The 18,912-nt window shown below is 45.7% G+C and overlaps 1 protein-coding gene across 3 annotated transcripts; it reads left to right on the top strand.

Annotated features, from left to right (window-relative positions):
• The first annotated feature begins 516 nt into the window (after window positions 1-516).
• Window positions 517-17,915, top strand: LOC115079762 (zinc-binding protein A33-like). 3 transcript variants are annotated; one of them, XM_029583599.1, is made up of 7 exons: window positions 517-660; window positions 6,945-7,224; window positions 9,210-9,305; window positions 9,669-9,902; window positions 11,006-11,025; window positions 13,536-13,651; window positions 15,168-17,915. In XM_029583599.1, exons 1-7 carry the CDS (start codon window positions 548-550, stop codon window positions 15,710-15,712), a joined length of 1,404 nt encoding a protein of 467 aa, XP_029439459.1. In that variant the 5' UTR covers window positions 517-547; the 3' UTR covers window positions 15,713-17,915. The 3 variants fall into 3 exon arrangements, with proteins under 3 accessions (XP_029439459.1, XP_029439461.1, XP_029439460.1); XM_029583601.1 differs by lacking the exon at window positions 517-660 and adding an exon at window positions 863-2,626; XM_029583600.1 differs by lacking the exon at window positions 517-660 and adding an exon at window positions 2,638-4,326.
• The last annotated feature ends 997 nt before the right edge of the window (window positions 17,916-18,912 follow it).

Here is an 18,912-nt window from a genome sequence, read left to right as displayed (position 1 = left end):
AAAGCACTTAAAGTTTGCATATGGTATGGAACCTTATTTGATTTCTCCTCTTTTACACTTTGCATTATTTGATTTGTATTTTTTCCTTCCAAGATTATATTATTGTTTTTTCAGTTACATACTTTTACCAGTATACACGGTTGGCAATAATGAAAGAGATCATTTCTACAGGTGGGAACCTCCTCCCATGACTGATCTCTGATGATAGCTGCTGGCAACCAAAATGTCTCCTTGTTTTCCCCCTATGTTGTGTCTCCAGGAAGACGAAGCTGCGTGAATCAGACCCTTGGCATGGCGACCCCTGTCTGCTTGCAGCCCTCGTGCGCTGCCCAGCGACACTGGCTGGCCTTGCCCTGGCTGGCTTGTTAGCAGCTGCTTACTGGCGAGCACCGCAGCACGTGACTGCGCCCCAGCCTAAGCCACGTGAGCAAAGTTCCGGAAATAATAGGCTGCTTGCCGCCCAATAGGGGGGCTGCAGGAAGCAGGGCGTGGCGTTTCATTTTCTGCGGACCTGGAAGGAGAAAGTTCTGCCTTTTTTTTTTAATTAATGCGGGGGGGGGGAGGAAGTAAAGGAGAAAGTGCTTGGCTGAGCTCGCGCAAGAAAATAAGCAAAGGGCGGGGGGGAAACCGGGATAGCGAGATGAACCGGGCTGCAGACGGGTAGGTAAAGCTGCCCAGCCAGGCGGGGAGGGGGAGGGGGCGGGGAGGGGGGGGAGACTCCGAGCCCCAGGGTGAGCTCGCGCCCGGGAGAGAACTTTTCGCGTTGCAAAGCTGGGAGGAAGCAGCTTGCAGCAAGACGTAGTGCTCTGGGGCTTTTTTTTTAATTCAAACAGCTTCAGTGGAAACCGGACTTAAATTAATCCCCCCCCCCCCCATTACTTTAAAAGTCCTACAAAAATAAGGTGGAAAATTAATTAACTTTTGACTTCTAAAATCATGAGAACGTTTCTGACTCTGAACACTTAGCAGTTGTTCGGGGTTTGTTTTTTTTGTTTCAAAATAAAAATGTGACTGACTTGCTGGCAGGAAGTCTCTACAAAGAAGCCAGCTGCACACGTGGCCATGCAGATAAGCTTTCCTAGAAGAGGCTGGTTTTGGTGGGGTGAGGGAGGGGTGCACTCGGATGAAGTTTTAGAGATTTCTGTAGCAAGCACTGGGGCTGCCACATAGCCTGGGAAGAATGTCCTGGAGCTAGTGGGAAGGGGGTGGCTCTAATCCGAGGGTAAATGCTGAATATTTACACAGGACAGATTGCAGGACTGAAACCAGCATGTTAGCTTTGTTGCTGGGTTTAGCCCTAATGCAGCAGTACTGGGCCAGCCATATGGGTTTGGCATTGGCACTGTGTACTGTTATGCAGCTCCGGATTTAGGGGCTGGGCAACTGGCGAGGGTGCCAGATTTTAAAAGCACCAATACCCGTAGCTGCAGAGGAGTCTGCTCCCACTAGCTTTATGGCTGCGGGCCTGCGCTACTTCAAAGGGGTGCTGCCCTGTCACACTCTGATCTCCAAGGGTGATCCCACTGACCTTTGGGTGAAGGAGGATTCACCAGGTATTGCTGGCTGTCCCTTTCCCTATATACCCAAGCATTTTCCGGGCTTTTGCTGTCACCTCAACTACCTGTTTTGCCACCTTAAGATCATCAAATATCACCACCAGATCTCGCTCTTGTTCACAGAGGAACTTTGCCCCCTATACTGTGTTACTCCCTTGAATGTTTACAACCCAAATGGATGACCTTGCATGTTTGTTTTTTTAGTATTAAATCTTAGCTACAAAACTCTAGACTATTCCTCAAGCTTTTCTAGATTCCGCCTCATGTTTTCCACACCTTCCAGGATGTTGCAGATTTCGACCTTACCTGAGAGCCCTTCCATAATATCACTTACAAAAACCTTGAGCAGAACTGGCCCGAGGATCTTTGCTTGCTGCACACCACCGGTAACCCCCCCAGCTTTCCTCGCAGTGAACTCCATTTACCAGTACTTTTGTGGCCTTCCACTCAACCAGTTTGTAACCCAGTCAGTCGCCTTAGGGCCCATACCTAGGTCATGCAGTTTGTTTGTAAGTCGCCTATGTGGAACCGTGTCCAAGGCCTTTCTTTCTACATCTAACACTCTCCCCGATCCAACTCTCAAGCCACTCGGTCAAAGACATTGATTACATTTGTTTGGCCAGGTCTGCCGCTGATGCCTCAGACCCTGTAATCCACTGGATTCCAGAAACCGATCTCTTCCAGCAGAGATTCCATTAATTCACTCACCAGCGAGATCAAGCTCGCCCAGCCTGCTCCTTTCTTCCACCTTTGTGGAGGATCCCTAGCTGACTTTGGGACTGCTCCCAGTGCTAAAGAAGCACTGAAAAGGGCGGACAACAACACTGTCAGAGGTTCCCTAAGTTCCCTTAATACCTAGGATGTGAGCTTTTGGCCCATCTCCTGTGCTCTCTCTGCTCGCTGTTATGAAAGGAAAGTAAATCATTAATCATAGACAAACAGTGACGTGCTGACTTAAGAACATAAGGACATAATCGCCATGCTGACTCAGGCCAAGGTCCATCCAGCCCAGCATCCTGTCTCCGAGAGTGGCCAGTATAGGACTCAAGTACCCGACAGATCCCATAAAAGTAAGGCCAATTCCTGTTACTCTCAGGGATAGCGCAGTAGCTTTCCTTTGTCTATCTGGCTAAGAATGTTTTATGGATTTTTTTTTCCCTCCAGGAACTTGTATAAACCTCTCTTAAACTCCGCTATACTAGTCGCCTTGATCACGTCCTCTGGCAGCAGATTCCACAGCTCAATCGCGCACGGAGTTTAAAAAAAAACCAAAAAACTTTCCATGATTTATTTTCAATCTGCTTTTGTTTAAATATTATTTGAGGTGGAGCTAACCGTCCTTTTTATATACGTGTTCATCCTCACTCATGATTTTATATTCTGTCATGTCTCAGCCACCTCTCTTTCAAGCTGAGGCGCCCCAGCCCGCGTAGTCTCTCATCATAGGAGGGATGTTCCATTCCGTGTTATTTTTGTCACCTTTTCTAGTTCTGTTATGTCTTTCGTGAGATGCGGTGACCGGAACTGCAGACCATACTCGAGGTGCGGTTGCACCATGGCTGGATAGAGAGGCGTTATGATATTTTCTGTTTTATTCTCCCATTCCTTTTTGGATCGTTCCTAATATTCTGTTTGCCGTTTTGACCGCCATCATGCAGCGAGCCAAGTATTTCGGTGGAGGACTCCCAGGATCCCTTTCCCTGGGTAGTGACTTCAGTACGGAATCCAGCATTGTGGAACTGTAGTTGGCATCATTTTTTTCCTTTGTGCATCACTTTGCACTTTTCTACACTAAATTGCATCTGCCTAGTCTCACAAGGTCCTTTCCTTGCAATCTGCTGTTTTAAACAGATTTGAATAAGTTTGTATCATTTACATGCCTCGCACGTTCCCTTTTCCAGGTCATTTGCTGTTTAACATATTCATACAGGTTTCCAGTTCCAATCTCTGTGGTTCTCCACTAACTATCTTTCTCCATTTGGAAAACTGATCATTTGGTTTCTGTCCTTTTAACAAGTTACCAGTCCACAATAGGACACTGCCTCCTAGCCCATGACTTTGTGCTTTCTGAGGAGTCTGCCATGGGAGGTCTTTGTCAGATGCCTTCTGACAGACAAAATACATTATATAATTGGCTTACCTTTATCTACATGTTTGTTTACACCTTCAGAATAAGTGTGAAAGACGAATTTCCGGTTATGCGCTGAACAGGGAGGCAGACATCTAGCTGAGCTCCCACGAAATTTGAGATTTTTTCACTTATCTTGTCACAATTCAGAACTTCTGTACGCATTCCGTCTGCCTCTAAAGAACACGGTACTCGCTCAATCCCATCGTTTCGGGCTGACCAGTGCGGTAAACGTTAAAAATAAAAATTTGCAAAAAAAAACTGGTGTGGGCAAGCAACTGCACATGGAGAAGCAGGTCTCTGATGGCAATGCTGGGACCGAGCCCACAGATTTTGTTCAGCGTGCAATTTGCATTAAAACTCCTTATGGCAACATTTGTGGACAAAATCTCAAATAAATTGGACTCTAGAATGGGAGTTATTGTAGAGAGGGTAGCATAGCTTGCTGAGATGTTTAACACAAGATAACGCTGTGCAAATAGAAAAGTCTAAAATGCTAATCACAGTTCTGGGGACTTCACTTTCCTCCCTGAGTGCTAAAGTTGAGAAGATGTAAAGAAATTACGGCTCCCTCCTGGACAAAGTCATTGATCTTGGAACAGGCCGGACGCTGTAATATTAGGGTTCCGAAGAAGCCAGAAGGTAAAGCTGCAGTAAAATATCTTTCAAAATGGCTTAGAGGTTGCTTGCTCCAGCCCCAGGCAGAGGTAGCCACCCGAGTGCTGTAATCCTAAAGTAATTGAGACGGCACGCTGGCAGGTCACTTCATTCTAGTGCACCGCATAAGCATTTGCCGCTCTAAAGCTAAGTACTGACCAGGCATCATGGAATCCATGTAGATGGCTCGTTCTTACCTGGAGATCCCTGAGGAAGGAGTACAACACTCCGAAACACTTTAGTGTCGGAGGCAACTTCAGGACAGTGCAAGCCAACTCTCTCTACGTGGCATTTTTAAGATAAGTGCACTCACTAGTGACTTTAAGCATACAGTGATTGTGCTCCAGCCTTATCGCACCGGTAGGTGCATAAACAAATCTATCTGCAACCTATGATTATACCAAGCCTTAAGTATTACAGGCTTTATTCATAAGCCACACATTCTTTGAGGCTATTTATGACGGTTGCTAGATAGATTCACTTAGGAGTTCTTTTCTAGCTGAATATTGAAAATTTGAAGTAATCCTAAAGCTGCATAACTTTGATGATAAAAATAAGATCCTAAACGCCGCCCAGGAAGCAAGTGAGCTTTCCTTTCAGGGGAGCAAGATCACTATATTCACTGAATTTTCAGTGGATTTGCAAAAGAAAAGACTGTAGTTTATTGGTGTCAGAAAGGAGCTGCATCTTCCTATGTCATTGTTACCTACATAATATACTATGGCAGTCGGCCTCTCCCTAAAATCTTATCTAGGTGGCGTGTGAGGTCTGCTACCTTTACACTAGGCAGGCAAGTTACCAAGTGATCCTCATACCTAACCAGCCAATCGGCTATTTAGATTCCTAATGACGGAATCACCCGCCATCCTAATCCTTCACTCCTAGGCATATAGCCCTGGAGATACATCCTTGGTGCCACAGACTAAAGCATCACCTGGCGGTTAGGTCCCAGCTACAGGATCACTTCCTGCCACTCCAAGGTGATGGTCTCCTGCTTGTGCAAAGTAGCACAAGGGTTGCTGGTCTGGAGTTGGGACCAATCTGCTGTGTCCCTGAAGGTCTCCTCTGTGTACCTGTGTCTGCCTCAGCTCCTCCAGGTCTGCCACTCTGACTTCCAGAGATCAGATGCTTTCTTTGAAAGCCAGCAGCTATTTGCATTGTGTGTATACATCATTTCACCAACAGGCAGATAAGCATACATATACATATGGCAGCACTCTGTGCAAAAGACTGGATAGTCTTCAGCTTGCTACTGGACTTCTGTCTGCAGCTTCATTTTATAAATTTGCTAAAGGTTTAAAGCTGATTATGGAGTAAGGTATGTCTCTCAATTTAAGGGTTTTTAAATTATTTGGTATCTTTTAAATCTAAGGTTTGTAAATTGATAATTAGGTGACATATTACTGTGTGAAAGACCAGCAACAAAACTCAAATTAGTCAATCACTAAAAGTGGGGTTAATTGTATGTTCTAAATCGCTAATTGACTCTTATTTTGAATATTTTCCTCCTAACTGGAGGTGGGGGGGGGGGGGGGAACATGTGAACCAATATAACAAAAAAAAAAAAAAGTGACTGGGTTAGGTGGGAATCAAACTGGTGACTGGTTGTCCAGGGACTAGTAAGGGACCTTTGCAAACTCAGAATTATAATATTTACAAACAAATACTAACCTTTACTAACTCATAATTAAGCCAGAGTCTATTATCCCTAAATATACACAAATAAATGCTAACCTAGCTCTCAAAATGAATCCAGAGTCTCTTATCCCTAAGCACACACAATTGTTTACATTTGTAAACAACACTAGCCTTAAAAGCTAGCATAATAAACCCAGCCAGTAATAGTGTAAACCTTTTATGAAACTTTCTTTTTCTAGGTTTAGGCATTCTTTCCTAGCAAGACCAACTTCCCATCAGCAGATGACGGTTCTGCAGTCAGCACTTTTTAGGCTGAAGATGCCTCCTTCTTTGATTAAGAACTGCTATCATTTTTACAATTTTTCTCTCCTAAAATTCCATATAACAATGTATTTTCGTAGGAAATTGATATATTGCTGTCATTCTCGCCAAATTGTCCACCTAAATTTTTTTTTTTTTCTCAAATATTGGCAGATATGGAGCTATGTTAAATAATCATACAAGTGTGCGTGTATGTGTTCAAGATTCGTAAGATTCTGCCTGGCTGTGTGATGAGGAACAGGTTTCCTAAATTATGTCTGTTGTATTGAATTTTCCCTCCAGCCGTGACCACACGTGATTTCTTTGTAGATTGCAATCTAGATGGAATAAACAGGATTGTCTTTCTGCAAGGATGAAAATGCATCAGGGCCGTCATTAGAAGGGACAGTCCCTTACTGTGAGATTGCCTCGCATATTAACAGCATCATTATCCTCATTCACTTCAGTGGAATGTAAATCGTCTGTATCGGAATTGGTTTTGTAATTTAATTTCCTTGTCTGTAAAACCCAGATAACTGTAATCCAGGCTCTTAGAGTCTGTTCGCTTTATATAAGTTGTTTTCCCTGTGCACTAGGATGATAGCGCAAGGAGAACCTGTGCAGGCGGCCAGTGTGCTGGGTTTTAATCGTGTTTTTTTCCGTAGAGCCATGGCTGTTGGCCGGCATGCGGAGCAGAGTCTGAAGGAGGAGCTGTCGTGCGCCATCTGCTGCGACCTGTTCCGAGAGCCCGTGATGCTGGAGTGCATGCACCATTTCTGCAAGACCTGCATCCTGCGCTTCTGGCAAGGGTACCAGAAAGTCGCTTCCTGCCCTCAGTGCCGCAGGGAATGCCCCGGCAGGAGCTTCCGGCCCAGCTATCTGGTGGCCAAGGTGGTGGAGAGAGTGAGGAGGTGCAACGGCGAGGAGCAGAGGAGAAAACTGCAGGTGCGCAGAAAGCGCCGCGGTCGCCACAGGGCGCAGTCGGCAAACATCTTGATATGGGGGCAAGCCTATCCAGTCTGTGCCAAGGAAGCAGATACCGTATCTCCTAATAAGAGAAGTTGCAATGTGTGGAGTTTAATATTCGTTGTGGACCTGGAAGTAGTGAAAATCTATAAATTCTGAACCAGAATCTAAGAGTTCCATATTCAGTCACTGTCCAGATAGAAAAGTTAGCTGGATAACTGTGGATCTGGCTAACTGTGGAGGCATATTCAATAGTGCAGCTGCATTATTGAATATAACGTTCTATCTTTATCCGACTAACTTTAGGAAAGCTCTTTGGCCAGACGCAGCCGGCTAACTCAACTCCTTCCATTTATGCCCGTAACGTATTAGCCAGCTAAGTGACCACATCTTCATTTAAGCCGGATAACTTCTGAGTTATGCACATAACTTTATCAGAGTATGTGCAGTGGCAGACTTATCTGGCTAAATCTCAACAAGTATCCGGAGAAAGTTACACACAACTTACCCATCCACTCGCTGGCTCTCCATTCACCTTCACAGATGACTTTTTCATCAGTATGGATTATGTTAATGCTCTAAGTCAGGGGTGGCCAACGTCAGAGCTGCAAGCCGGTCTGGTTTTTGGGATATGCACGAGATAGATTTGCATGCAATGGAGACAGTGTTGCAAATCGCTCGGGCATATTCATTGTGGGTATCCTGAAAACCAGGTCCGTTGGTGGCTCTTCAGGACGGGAGTTGGCCATCCCGATGCAGATGGTTCTGCTCAGCCCAGGGAAGAGTGCAGGGCTGACTGCTTTCCTCTGGCCTGGCTCGTGGAAACAGGTCCCTGCCCTGTCACTGGCTGAGATGCGTCTTGCATGGCGGCAGTGGATGGAAACGTTGTCCTTGGCTCCCGGGTTGATGCGTCGTTTCCTCATGCTCTCTCTGCCCATGGGTAAATCTGGGTTGTTTTTGTGTTGCGCTGATCCTTACTTTCTCTTACTTGTGTAAGTGTTTCAGGCACAACAATTAAAGCAAGGGTCGTCATCTACTACTTATGGCTTTTACTGCAGTAAACATTCCCGAAAAAAAATGAGCCTTGTTAAATTGAACTTGAAATCCAGAAAATGGCCAACGAGCCCGCACTCACTCCCTCTCTCTCTTTCATCGTGCCCCAAACTGCAAATTAGGTGCTGTTGAATTGACTCCTTACTGATGCTCCAGAGCATGATACAGGCAGAAGAGGTCCAATGGCTGTTTTCTGAGCGTCTGGTTCATTTTGACAGGAATCGCTTTTCTTTTTTTTTTTATAAAAGGGACAATTCTAAAACCTGACAGTTCTTCACTCTCACTGCAGTGAAGAGCGAGGTATCGTAGATCTGTAGATTTTGAACTTTGCTTGTTCTTTTGCCTGTGCGCGCACAGTAAAAGTGAATGAGGAATATGGATGTCTACCAGGGAACGGGAACAATGCAAGGAATGTAATACGGGGGGAAGAGACAGGGTGACAGGTCACGTTCTTCTCTTAAGCTGCGTGGGAACTGTAGGAGCGGCACGGAGAGATGCACTGTACTAGATTCCAGTGGCAAAGCTGGAAACTCAGCGAGTCTCGACCCAATCTTCTGAACACCGTCCAGCCAGTCAGGCTTTCAGGATATCTCCGATGAATATGCATGAGAGGCACTTGCATGCTCTGCTTCTATTGTATGCAAATCTCTTGTCATGCAAGTTCATTGTGGACATGCTGAAAACCCGACTGAATGGATGTGACCCGAGAACTAGGCAGAGAATCGGTGGGAAAGATAGAGACCATCTAAATATATAACAGAAACTTCTCTGCCTCAAGAATTAGGGCTTGGGTTAACTACGGCACTGGAGTACACCAGGTGGATAACAGTGTGTGTGCTATTGATGTGTTTATCAGGCACCTTAGAAATCAGATGCAGCCTTTATCGTTATTGCTCTGCTTTTGTTTTTAGAAACAGCTTGAAGATTTACTGAGATCTCACCGGGTTGAAACAGAGGATTTGGTTAAGATGAAGAGAGTGGCAGAACTGAGAATCTGCAGTGTAAAGGTAGACTTGACTGCGTCTCGTGCACTTGCTCTTTCCTGCCGTGCTTCTCTGCCAATCCAGCCCTAAAATTCAATGGTCCAGTGAGCTGTGCAGAAACAACATTGCTACGAGAGCAATCAGCCACGAGATTGTCAACCAGACAAAGCTAGAGAAACAAATGTAAAGTGTTCTCTCTTTTTTAATAAAGAAAAAAAAGGAGAAATAAGTGCTTTGAGCACCGGCGTCAACCTTGTTGCATTCTGCAGTGTTTTCCTGCTATGTTATAGGCACAGGGATCTGTCCCTTTTCCATGTCCCACCCACCCGGCATTCCTAAAATGCACCGGTGTGACTTAAATGTTCTAATTCTTGTGCCTTGACCTAGAAAACCTCTGAGGCGCTCCGCGAGAAGATCCGAATGGAGTTCAAGCGATTGCATCAGATTCTGGAGGAGGAGGAGAGGGCCACACTGGCTGAGCTAGGAGAGGAAGAGGAGGAAGCGGTGTTGAAGCTGCAGGCCCACATCCAGCGGCTGGAAGAGGGGCTCTGCGAGCTGGGGAAGACCATGGAGTCCATCCATCAGACCATGAGCAAGATGGGCGATGAGTTCCTTCTGGAGGTGAGCTCCCTCGACATCCCCCTGAGCCCCACCAGGCAAAACTGCCAACTCTCAGGGAGTGAGGGGCGGCCAAGTTCAGTTCTGGGGTGGGGTTGTTTTTTTTTAAATTCCCACCGAATGTGTACTGGTGCTGTGAAATATATAGTTGTCTTTTCATCATGCGAGAAACAGAATGACCAGTACCGGAATAGATTGGAATGGGAGTTTATAAACACTGACTTGGTAATTAGTGACTTTGAGAGAGGGTAGGATCCTTATCTTGGAGTAACTGACAGAAAATTTAAAAAAAAGAGAGAAAATGGAGTTTGTTAGGAGAGGTTCTTGAGCTGTGCTTGTTGAAACTGAAGGAGTGGACAGGAGAAAAGGGCCCTGAGGAAGAGCAGCAAGGTAATAATCTTGGATTGCTGACTCCATTAACTGCATGAAATGATTTGGCAGGATTCCTGTAAATAGGACTGGGGACTGCAGGCGCTCTAGCCATGTGCCTGGCAATTGCAGGATAAGATGCTCTAGGCCAAGGTTGGCTTTAGTTTATTTAATACTCTTGATATTCACCTTTTCTACATCACGCCAATAAAAAGCATAATTACAATCAATAAATAAGACACGTGCCTGCATAAAAACGGCTTTACTGCAGCTGTGCATCTTTCTGTGGAGCAGGGATGGGAAGGCACTTGACTACCAAATCTTAGTCTTCAGCAGGCAGAGCTGCAAGGAGCTTTTAATCGTTATCAACTTGAATAGATTTATGTCTGAAATGATCTGCCTGAAATCTTATGCTGGTGATCTGTATAAGCAGAAGGTGCAGAATAGTAATGGAAGTTCACAAACTGATTCCTGAGGCGAGGAGAGCAGTTCTTTTTTTTTTTTTTTTTTTTTTTGGGGGGGTGGGGGGATTTCAGTGAATGAAAGTAACATCAAGAGAGCAGCACCCACAACTCACAACAAGTGGGGACCCCGATAAACGGGTGGTGAGAGGGCGTTCTGGGGGGACGAGTCGGGGTTGCACGTGAGTGTGATTTCTGAAGATGTACCAGAGAACAGATCCTTTTTCCCCATCCGTTCAGATTAGATTCATTATCGTTGCTCTGCTTTCGCTGCAGGTGGAGAACTTGAAGAGCAGGTACGTGACTGGAACCGAAATCCAAGCTCCTCACCCCCCCCCCCCCCCCCCCCTCTCTTTCTGGCTTGTTGTTTTCCTCTGCTTATTGCATGCTCGCTCTTCGGCGTCATCTGCGTGTGACGGGTTATTTCTCGCTCCACTGCTCTCTGCTGCAGTCTGGAAGGCATCTTTCGGATTATGTGTTTCTCGTCGCCTCGGAACGAGACTGGAATGAAAATGGGAGGTGGACTGAACGGAGACGCCCGGGAGTGGAGCCTTCCGCACACCCCTAGCTTTAGTACCCATGGGGGAGGTTAAACCCCCGGAAAAGCACAGGATGCCAGAACACGTGTTCATGCGCCCGTCTTTCTTGAGAGAAATCAGTGCCTCAAGGCCAAACCTTAGTGTGAAACAGTCCTGCTGCGTGGCTACGTAGTGCTGCCTCTCCAGGTACCAGGGTAATCCTTGGTCTCAGGAGGGAGATAATCCTTTTAAAAGAACTTCATTTCTTCTATCTGACAGATAACGCAGGCCCCGGAGCCCATAGCTGTCTCCCCTAAGGTTTATAGGTCCTTTAGTAGGTGCAGGGGGTGGGTGGGGCAGTGGGGGGGGGGGGAGATGCAGTTCACTGATGGGCTGAGCAGGGACCTTATGGACCACCTAAAGGGAGCTTTCACTGCCCGCCCTCTAATACTTCAGACACACAGCAGTAAATAACCTCAAGGAAAAAAAAGTCACCTTCCCCTTCTAAGGGGAGATAACACTATAAACAGCGATGGGTGAGCATTTCAACATTCTTCAAGTTGACAGAGTTGCATTTTTATGCTTAAAAAAAAAAAATAATAATAATACATTTGAACCATTCACATTGATTTGTGTCCTGCTTCCCAGTTTGATTTAGAATGTACTTCCTGGAATGCTTCAGCACTTGCACCGAGTCCTGGTTTCCCATAGATCTGGACAATGCTGCACACTGCTGTTTTCTAGCTCTGTGGTCTTAACTTTATTGTTAAGCTAGTGACCTTTGAGCAAGTGTGAGCCAGACACATCCCTTGACCAAAAAGGCAAGAAACTGTACACGTGATGGGAACACCCTTGGGCGTTCCCTTGGGCGTGATGGAACGCCCAAGGGAACGTGATGGGAACTGTAGCGTTCGGGCACTGTAGTATTTGCAAAGATCCTGCGCAAATAGAGGGATTCTTTTTTTTGCCAAATGTGTTAAACTTCTGTACAGATTATTCACAGATGAAACGTCCAGCCTTCCTAGGTTCTCTTCATTCTGGCTAACTTTGGGAATTTTGTGGGGTTGGTTGTTTTTTTTTTTCATTTTTTTTTCCAGTAGAGCAAAATCTGGCCTCCTAGGCTAAGCCAGTTGCTGTGGCAGTGGTGTGCACTGCCACATGAGAGACGCAGACTCAGTTTCCACAGCCGGACTGGCCGGAGTCGCGGCGAAGGCAGCGCTCGCAACTCCCCCAGGCTGATGCAGTGTTTGTGCGTCGAAAACAGGCGCTCAACGTTGCGCGCGCACCCGGCCAACTCTCCTGGGTGCGTGATGCAATATTTAAATGAGCAGTCGCGCTAAGAAGAAGGCGCCAGGGACAATTGTGCACCCCTAGCGCCTCGGCCGCACAGGAGAGGTGGCTGTCGCCGCGAGTTGCCACCGGCACAAGATACACAGCCTGAACCGGTTCTCTTCTGCGGGTTTATTTGGCGCCCGGAATTATTCAATTTTTTCCCCAAGACTTTTTTTTTTCTTCCCTGAATCTGCTTTCTGTGGTCCCTGCTACTTAGTATTGCGCGGCATAACTCCCACCATCCCCGCGCCGGCGTAACATTTACCGTGTTGCGAGGGCGCATTGCCCACGTGGAAAATTTATCGGATCGAGGGGATTAGCTGATCGCCTCATCTACAGGGAATTTACACGTGATGAGCGCTATTAGCTACGCGGGGGTTTGGACGCGATAATCCCCGTATTGCCTCGGGCGCTATGGACGGGGCGCCCAGTCGTGTGTTAAGCTGTGCGCTAGCCACGGTGCATGGGTATTGCATCAGCCGTTGCACTACAGCGACACCTATTGGCCGGACCCGGGTGCACGCGTACCACCTTTTTGGTTGAGCTCTATGTCCCCTGGCCAAGGACTGTGACTGGAATGGCTGGGCTGTGGGGGGGTGGGGAAGACCCCTGGAAGTTACAATTGAAGGCTCATAGTGCTATAGTAGAACAGGAAATCCAAAGGAATAGAAGAATTGGCTAATCCCCGCCCCTCCCCCATGATTTCCTACATGAAAGCCCATTGGGAAATGACCATGTTTGCTTGTATTGTCTTTATTCTTTTTTTAATACTGGACAAGACTTCATCTCTCTCTCTGAGTTCATTTGTATTCTTTCTCTGCTTTGCATGTGTTGTGGGCCACTTGAATGTGTAGAATTAAAGGCCCGTAACCAACTTCCAGATGATTTCATCGCCGCCCCTGCAGCTTGATTGCTTTCTCCCTCTCCTCTGTTTGGGGGGGGTCTGTATCTTTCAGGCGGGCGCTGCGTGTGGAAGACCATCCCGTCACAAGCCTGGACCTGCCAGACGAGAAGTACACGGGACCTCTGCAGTATAAGATATGGAAAAGCATGTTAAAATCCATCCAGCCAGGTGCGTCCCAACGCCACCGCGCAAACTGATGCCGGCTGTAAGATCGCTCCCAAACAGTGCTTAATCTGGAACTTTCCCTGATTGATTGATTTATTTATTTTTATATACCGGTGTTCGATTTTACATACCACATCGGTTTAGCAATGGTTACATGGAATAGACTTAGTTTTTGGGTACTTGCCAGGTTCTTATGGCCTGGATTGGCACTGTTGGAAACAGGATGCTGGGCTTGATGGACCCTTGGTCTGACCCAGTATGGCATGTTCTTATGTTCTTATGTTCTTAAATCAGGCGTTTCCTTTGTCTAATACATTAATACATCTAATCTGATGGCATGTACCCTCCCAAAAACCATACCCGACTTCCACTGCTCTGCAAAGAGCAAAAGTTTCTTTAAAAAAAAAAAAAATAAAATTCAACAAATATGGCCCAGATCTTGGAAGTGTGCCATTTTGAAACAGTGCAAGTTTTTTAGCCAAGACAAATTTAGCACTAGACAAAGTCTTATCCACAAAAAATGTGCACGTAGTAAAAGATGAGCAGTTAGCCTTGTGGAAGGTTTGGCCTGTCCCTTAGTGTGGTAATGGGTGTTCAGAGGACCGGGGTTTTCCTCTCCCTTCAGTTTGCATCTTGGCCCCATTGCTGGAGGGGACACTCTTTTACCATTCCTGGCTTCCGAAATGCCACCCTGGGCACCCTATTCGCGCTTCTCCCACTTGAAGCCAACGCTGCAGGTACTTTCAGTTCATCAGGAGGGGATGACAGAAGGCCAGGGGTGGACAGAAATCGGGTTGCTTGGCAGCTCCGTAGGAGAGATTTTAAAACTTTCAATGATTAAAATCTGCTCTTGAGACAGTAAACAGATCTCGTTATAAAGGCCTTATCCTAAGATTAGGTGATGTGAAATCAGTTTTGTGCCCTTTTGTAGCTGGTTATAATTGAAATGGACAATGCTGATATGTACATGAAGCTGTGGTTACAATTATACGTTTTTGTTAGCCTTAACAGTATTTTGATTTATACAACGATGGAGTCAGAATATTCTATATTTAGCAACATGGACATCTGGAGTTATGCTGGCAGAAAAGATATGATATGGTAGAGATATTATGCATTGATGCATCAAAATACATTATATATAAATGTATATTCACTAATTTATAACATCTCAGATACAAGTGAAGATTTAATGTGCCAAGAGTTTTTCAATTACATTGTGTTAGTTTGAAAAACATAGCTTAAAGACAAGCTCTCGTTCACATTTTTATTAGACACTTAAACCTAGCTTTAAGTGTGTTTTGGCTCAAGTTGATTACAAAGACTATAGTAGCCATTGCTGCTGGAATTAATTATTGGAATGATTAGGCCTTTTTCAGTCTCAAATTATTTAAGAGACTTCGTTTCTTTAGTAGGATTAATTTTAATAAAGTATTGTGAATTGTACTTAAATTAGTACTACAGTATCATTTGTATATTTTGAAGGTATCTTCAGCTACAATACTCTCTCTCTTTACAGCTCCAAGCCTGTTGACCTTTGACCTGGAATCAGCCCATCCCAACCTCGTCTTCTCTCCGGACTTTACAGAGGTGACAGAAAGTGATAAACCCCGGACTGTCCCCTTCAGTTCCAAGCGCTTCCAGCAGTGCGTCAATGTTCTGGGCTCTGAGACCTTTGAGAGCGGACGCCACTACTGGGAGGTCTGGGTGGGTAACAAGATCAAGTGGGACCTCGGCGTGGCCACAGAATGGGTGGACCGGGAGGCGAAAGTCAAGCTGTGCCCCGAGAACGGGTACTGGGCCCTTCGCCTGAGGAACGGGAACAAGTACGCAGCCATGACCACCCCGCTTGTCCAGCTCTCACTGGAGACCCGCCCAAGGAAGGTCGGCGTCTATCTAGACTGCGGGGAAAGGAAGGTGGCGTTTTACAATGCCGAGGATATGGGGCACCTTTTCACCTTTACCCATGTGGATGCGCGCAGGTTCTGCCCCTTCTTTAGCACCTGCTTCAGCGAAGGCCGTTTGAATGTGGAGCCAATGAGAATTTGCCACTTAAATCTGTAGAAACCCATTGAAGTAGGCGCCTCGCCACTCAAAGGAGGTGCACCCTCTCCTCTTGCACACTGGGCAGTGTCGCCAATTGCATCCTTCAGTTTCCTTCTCTGCCCAAGTAATGGGTACAGATGTGGTTCCAAGGGCGCTAGGGAACTCCAGCATTTTTCCTTCTTGGTTCAAGATCCCAGTTTTCTTCTGGATCAGTAGGGCTATTGGAACTCTGCACAGTAAGAGTTGGTGCACCTGGTGTGAGTTTCCAGCCATTTTGTGTAGGCCACAGTAAACTTTAAAAGGCAAGAGCCATGATCCCTGGCAGAAAAAGTGATACCGACCCTTTAAAAACAGCTCTTTCGTGGAGCATCTTAGCCAGCGTTTTAAACACTGAGGTAGGTTGTAACAGTTGGAGGTTTTATTAAAAAAAAAAAAAAAAAAAAAAGGGTTCGTTGCAGCTAGCGTTCCTATTTTTCTGCTACCTCCTGCTGCGTTTGTAGGAGGTAATGGGAGTTGTATAGCTTCAGTAGTGCTGGCTTAGAGCAAGAATAAATAGAGTTGTCTGTGAGGTTACCAGAGGCAATGCAAAGGTGAGTGAGTATTAGGATGAATAAGTAGCTGTGGATGGGCTTAATGGAGCATTCATGGTGGCTCTGGATTGCTCCTCCTGTGCACTTTTAAGCACAGTTTACTCCCAACTCACCTTAAAGCTATCAGGCTACAGCCAGAAAAGAGCCTGCCCTGGGACCGTTCATCCCTAAGATCTGGACCGAGCCTTCGCCTGCCTGAAACCTTTTCTGGGCAATGTGGCGATTGAGAAGCCCACGGGCCATCCGCGTTTTCATCAACAGCAAAGTAGAGGCAAGCTCTTATAATTGCAAGTTCCTTGCTGTGGAGGATGGCAAACGGCATTCACCCAAAAACACTTTAGGAGGAAGGTTTAACAGTGAAAAAAAATAAGCGATGCCAAACAGTTACTGTCGTAAAAAAACAGACATTCGGCAGAAACTGCCCTCCACTGCCAAAAAGCGAAACTCACAAAAAAACTCCCAAAATTTGTCATGGCCTAAAAAATAGATAATGCTGATCATATGACTTCTAGATGGGTCTTGTGGCTTTTTGTTTGTTTACTCGTTTTAAAACGTTCTTGCAGAATTTAGCATTTTAATAGTTTGGGTTTGATCAGGTTGAGGGTTATAAATTCTCTCTTGTACAAGGTACAAATATGTTTGGAATATTTTAGATCAAATATCATTTAACTGTTGGTAACAGCAAATTAGATAAAAAATCCATCTGGAGAGTTTACCAACATTTGATCAATGGCTAATGGGCTTTGAGCTGCAATGCCTTGAAAACTCCCAGCATGCCTGAACTTGGTGTCCATCCTTGGGTATAACAAAACCTTTGGTTGACTCGATTTAGCTGTCTGGTGACGTCTTAGTCCAGTGGTTTCCAAACCTGCCCTGCAGGACTCCCCGCCAGTCAGGTTTTCAAGATATCCACAATGAATATGCATGAGGAGAAATTAGCGTGCAACTACCTCCATAGTGTGATTATGGAGCCAAACTCCCATTTGTACCCCCTCATGTTCAGCTGCTACAGATAATCAATAGCTAATAAGTCAAGGAGAGTTACCTGCTGTCTCATCACAGTGATAAATGGGGAAGGCTGAGATCATGATGGTAACCTGCAGCCTGCTGGGCAGCAACCCGATATTTTACTTGGCGTTGCATGGTGACGGCTTTAGAAAGTGGTTGTACAGGGTCTGAGGGGGTCACTGCGCTTTCGTAGAAGGCAGAGAATGTCTTCATTCAGTCCTACAGAAGAGGAGGGAGGAGAGATGCCTTGGCCTGGATCGGTCCAGCCTTTATTCCCGGACACTCCAAGAACGTTTGCACAGCTCTTGCACTTTAAATTTCTATGTACCATAAGTGTTGAAAATATTGGTTTGATTTCCAGTGTTTGTTCTTCATTACTCCTCCCGACAGCCAGGTAATCGATGTCCATATCTATTGCCCACCTCCTTTTCACATCACTAGGCAGGGATTAGTCAAGTATTGCTTTTTTGTATTAAAGTAACGGCTCAAAGTAATGCGGTACCGCTAGGCTCTGCAGCTGGCAGTAGTTTGCAGCTGCAAGTTAGAAGGAGAAATGAACCGTGACGGAGATGTGAATCTGCTGTGAATTAATGCTGAGCCCAAATAAAAGAAACTTTCTGTAAGCCGTGCTGCATGAATGTGTTATTAATGTAAAACTGAACATCTGGATGTTCCGAGTGCTCTCCAGAAGGGTGCAAGCCTCAGCATAATCACTTTGTGAGAAGGCAAACTGCCTTCGCATGGTCAAAAAGCAAACTAAAGCTGGAGTTACTAAGACCATAAATTCGGTGCTTTGTTCAGTACAAAATCAGGAAGCAACATGCTCCAAAGCAATGTTTCTGTTAGTATTATTGACAGTACCAGCTCAAATCTTTATCAGCATGGAGCCAGCAGGGGTATAATGAATCCCTGCTCTGAAGAAATGTGGAAAAAATAAAATCATTCACTCACTGGTACTTGCAAGGGAACTGTAGCCAAAAGTATAGCATAAGATGGGAGTAAGCAAGTCTGGTCTTAGCGAGAGCCACAAAACAGGTCTGATTTTCAGGATATCCCCAATGAATATGGATAAGATATGTTTGCTTACCCTGGAGGCAGTGCATGGAATTATATCTCATGCATATTCATTGGGGATATCCTGAAAACCAGACCTGTTTTGTGGCACGTCAGGACCAGAGTTACCTATCTTCTTGTACCCCCTCTTGCTGTGTCCTGAAAAAGGAAGCTGATATAAGGGCCAGTGCCTGCTGAGACTTGGGGCCTGCAGAGTTAGGCATCTCTCGGCTGGATTGGGGGTGCAGACAAGGAGCTGTGTTCATCTACAAAAGAAGGTGGTCCCCCATATGAGAGTGGGAATAACAGATGAGTTCCCTGTCCGTGAATAAATATTTCCTGTCATTGGTTCTGCGTAGTCCCCTTCCTCATTTTGTAATCCCTGGTTGGAAACAGAACGATGGGGGTCACAAAATGAAGCCTCGGAACCAACGTCAGGAAATACTTCTTCATGGAGAAGATGGTGGATGCCTGGAATGACCTTCCAGAGGAGGTAGTGAAGAAAACAATCAAAGAATTTAAAGGGATATCGGATAAACCCTGTGGGTCCCCAAAGGCTTAGAGGAT

This window comes from Rhinatrema bivittatum, chromosome 18 (genome assembly GCF_901001135.1).
Source record: "Rhinatrema bivittatum chromosome 18, aRhiBiv1.1, whole genome shotgun sequence".
Classification (NCBI taxonomy): Eukaryota; Metazoa; Chordata; class Amphibia; order Gymnophiona; family Rhinatrematidae; genus Rhinatrema; species Rhinatrema bivittatum.
The sequence above is the reverse complement of the archived record's forward strand: the minus strand, read 5'-3'. Positions and strand labels throughout refer to the sequence as shown.

Coding starts and splice junctions, on each gene's coding strand:
- LOC115079762 (XM_029583599.1), top strand. CDS start 548: ATGCGGGGGGGGGGAGGAAGTAAAGGAGAAAGTGCTTGGCTGAGCTCG. Junction 7,225..9,209: donor AGCAGAGGAGAAAACTGCAG/GTGCGCAGAAAG, acceptor TTTTGTTTTTAG/AAACAGCTTGAAGATTTACT. Junction 11,026..13,535: donor GTGGAGAACTTGAAGAGCAG/GTACGTGACTGG, acceptor TGTATCTTTCAG/GCGGGCGCTGCGTGTGGAAG.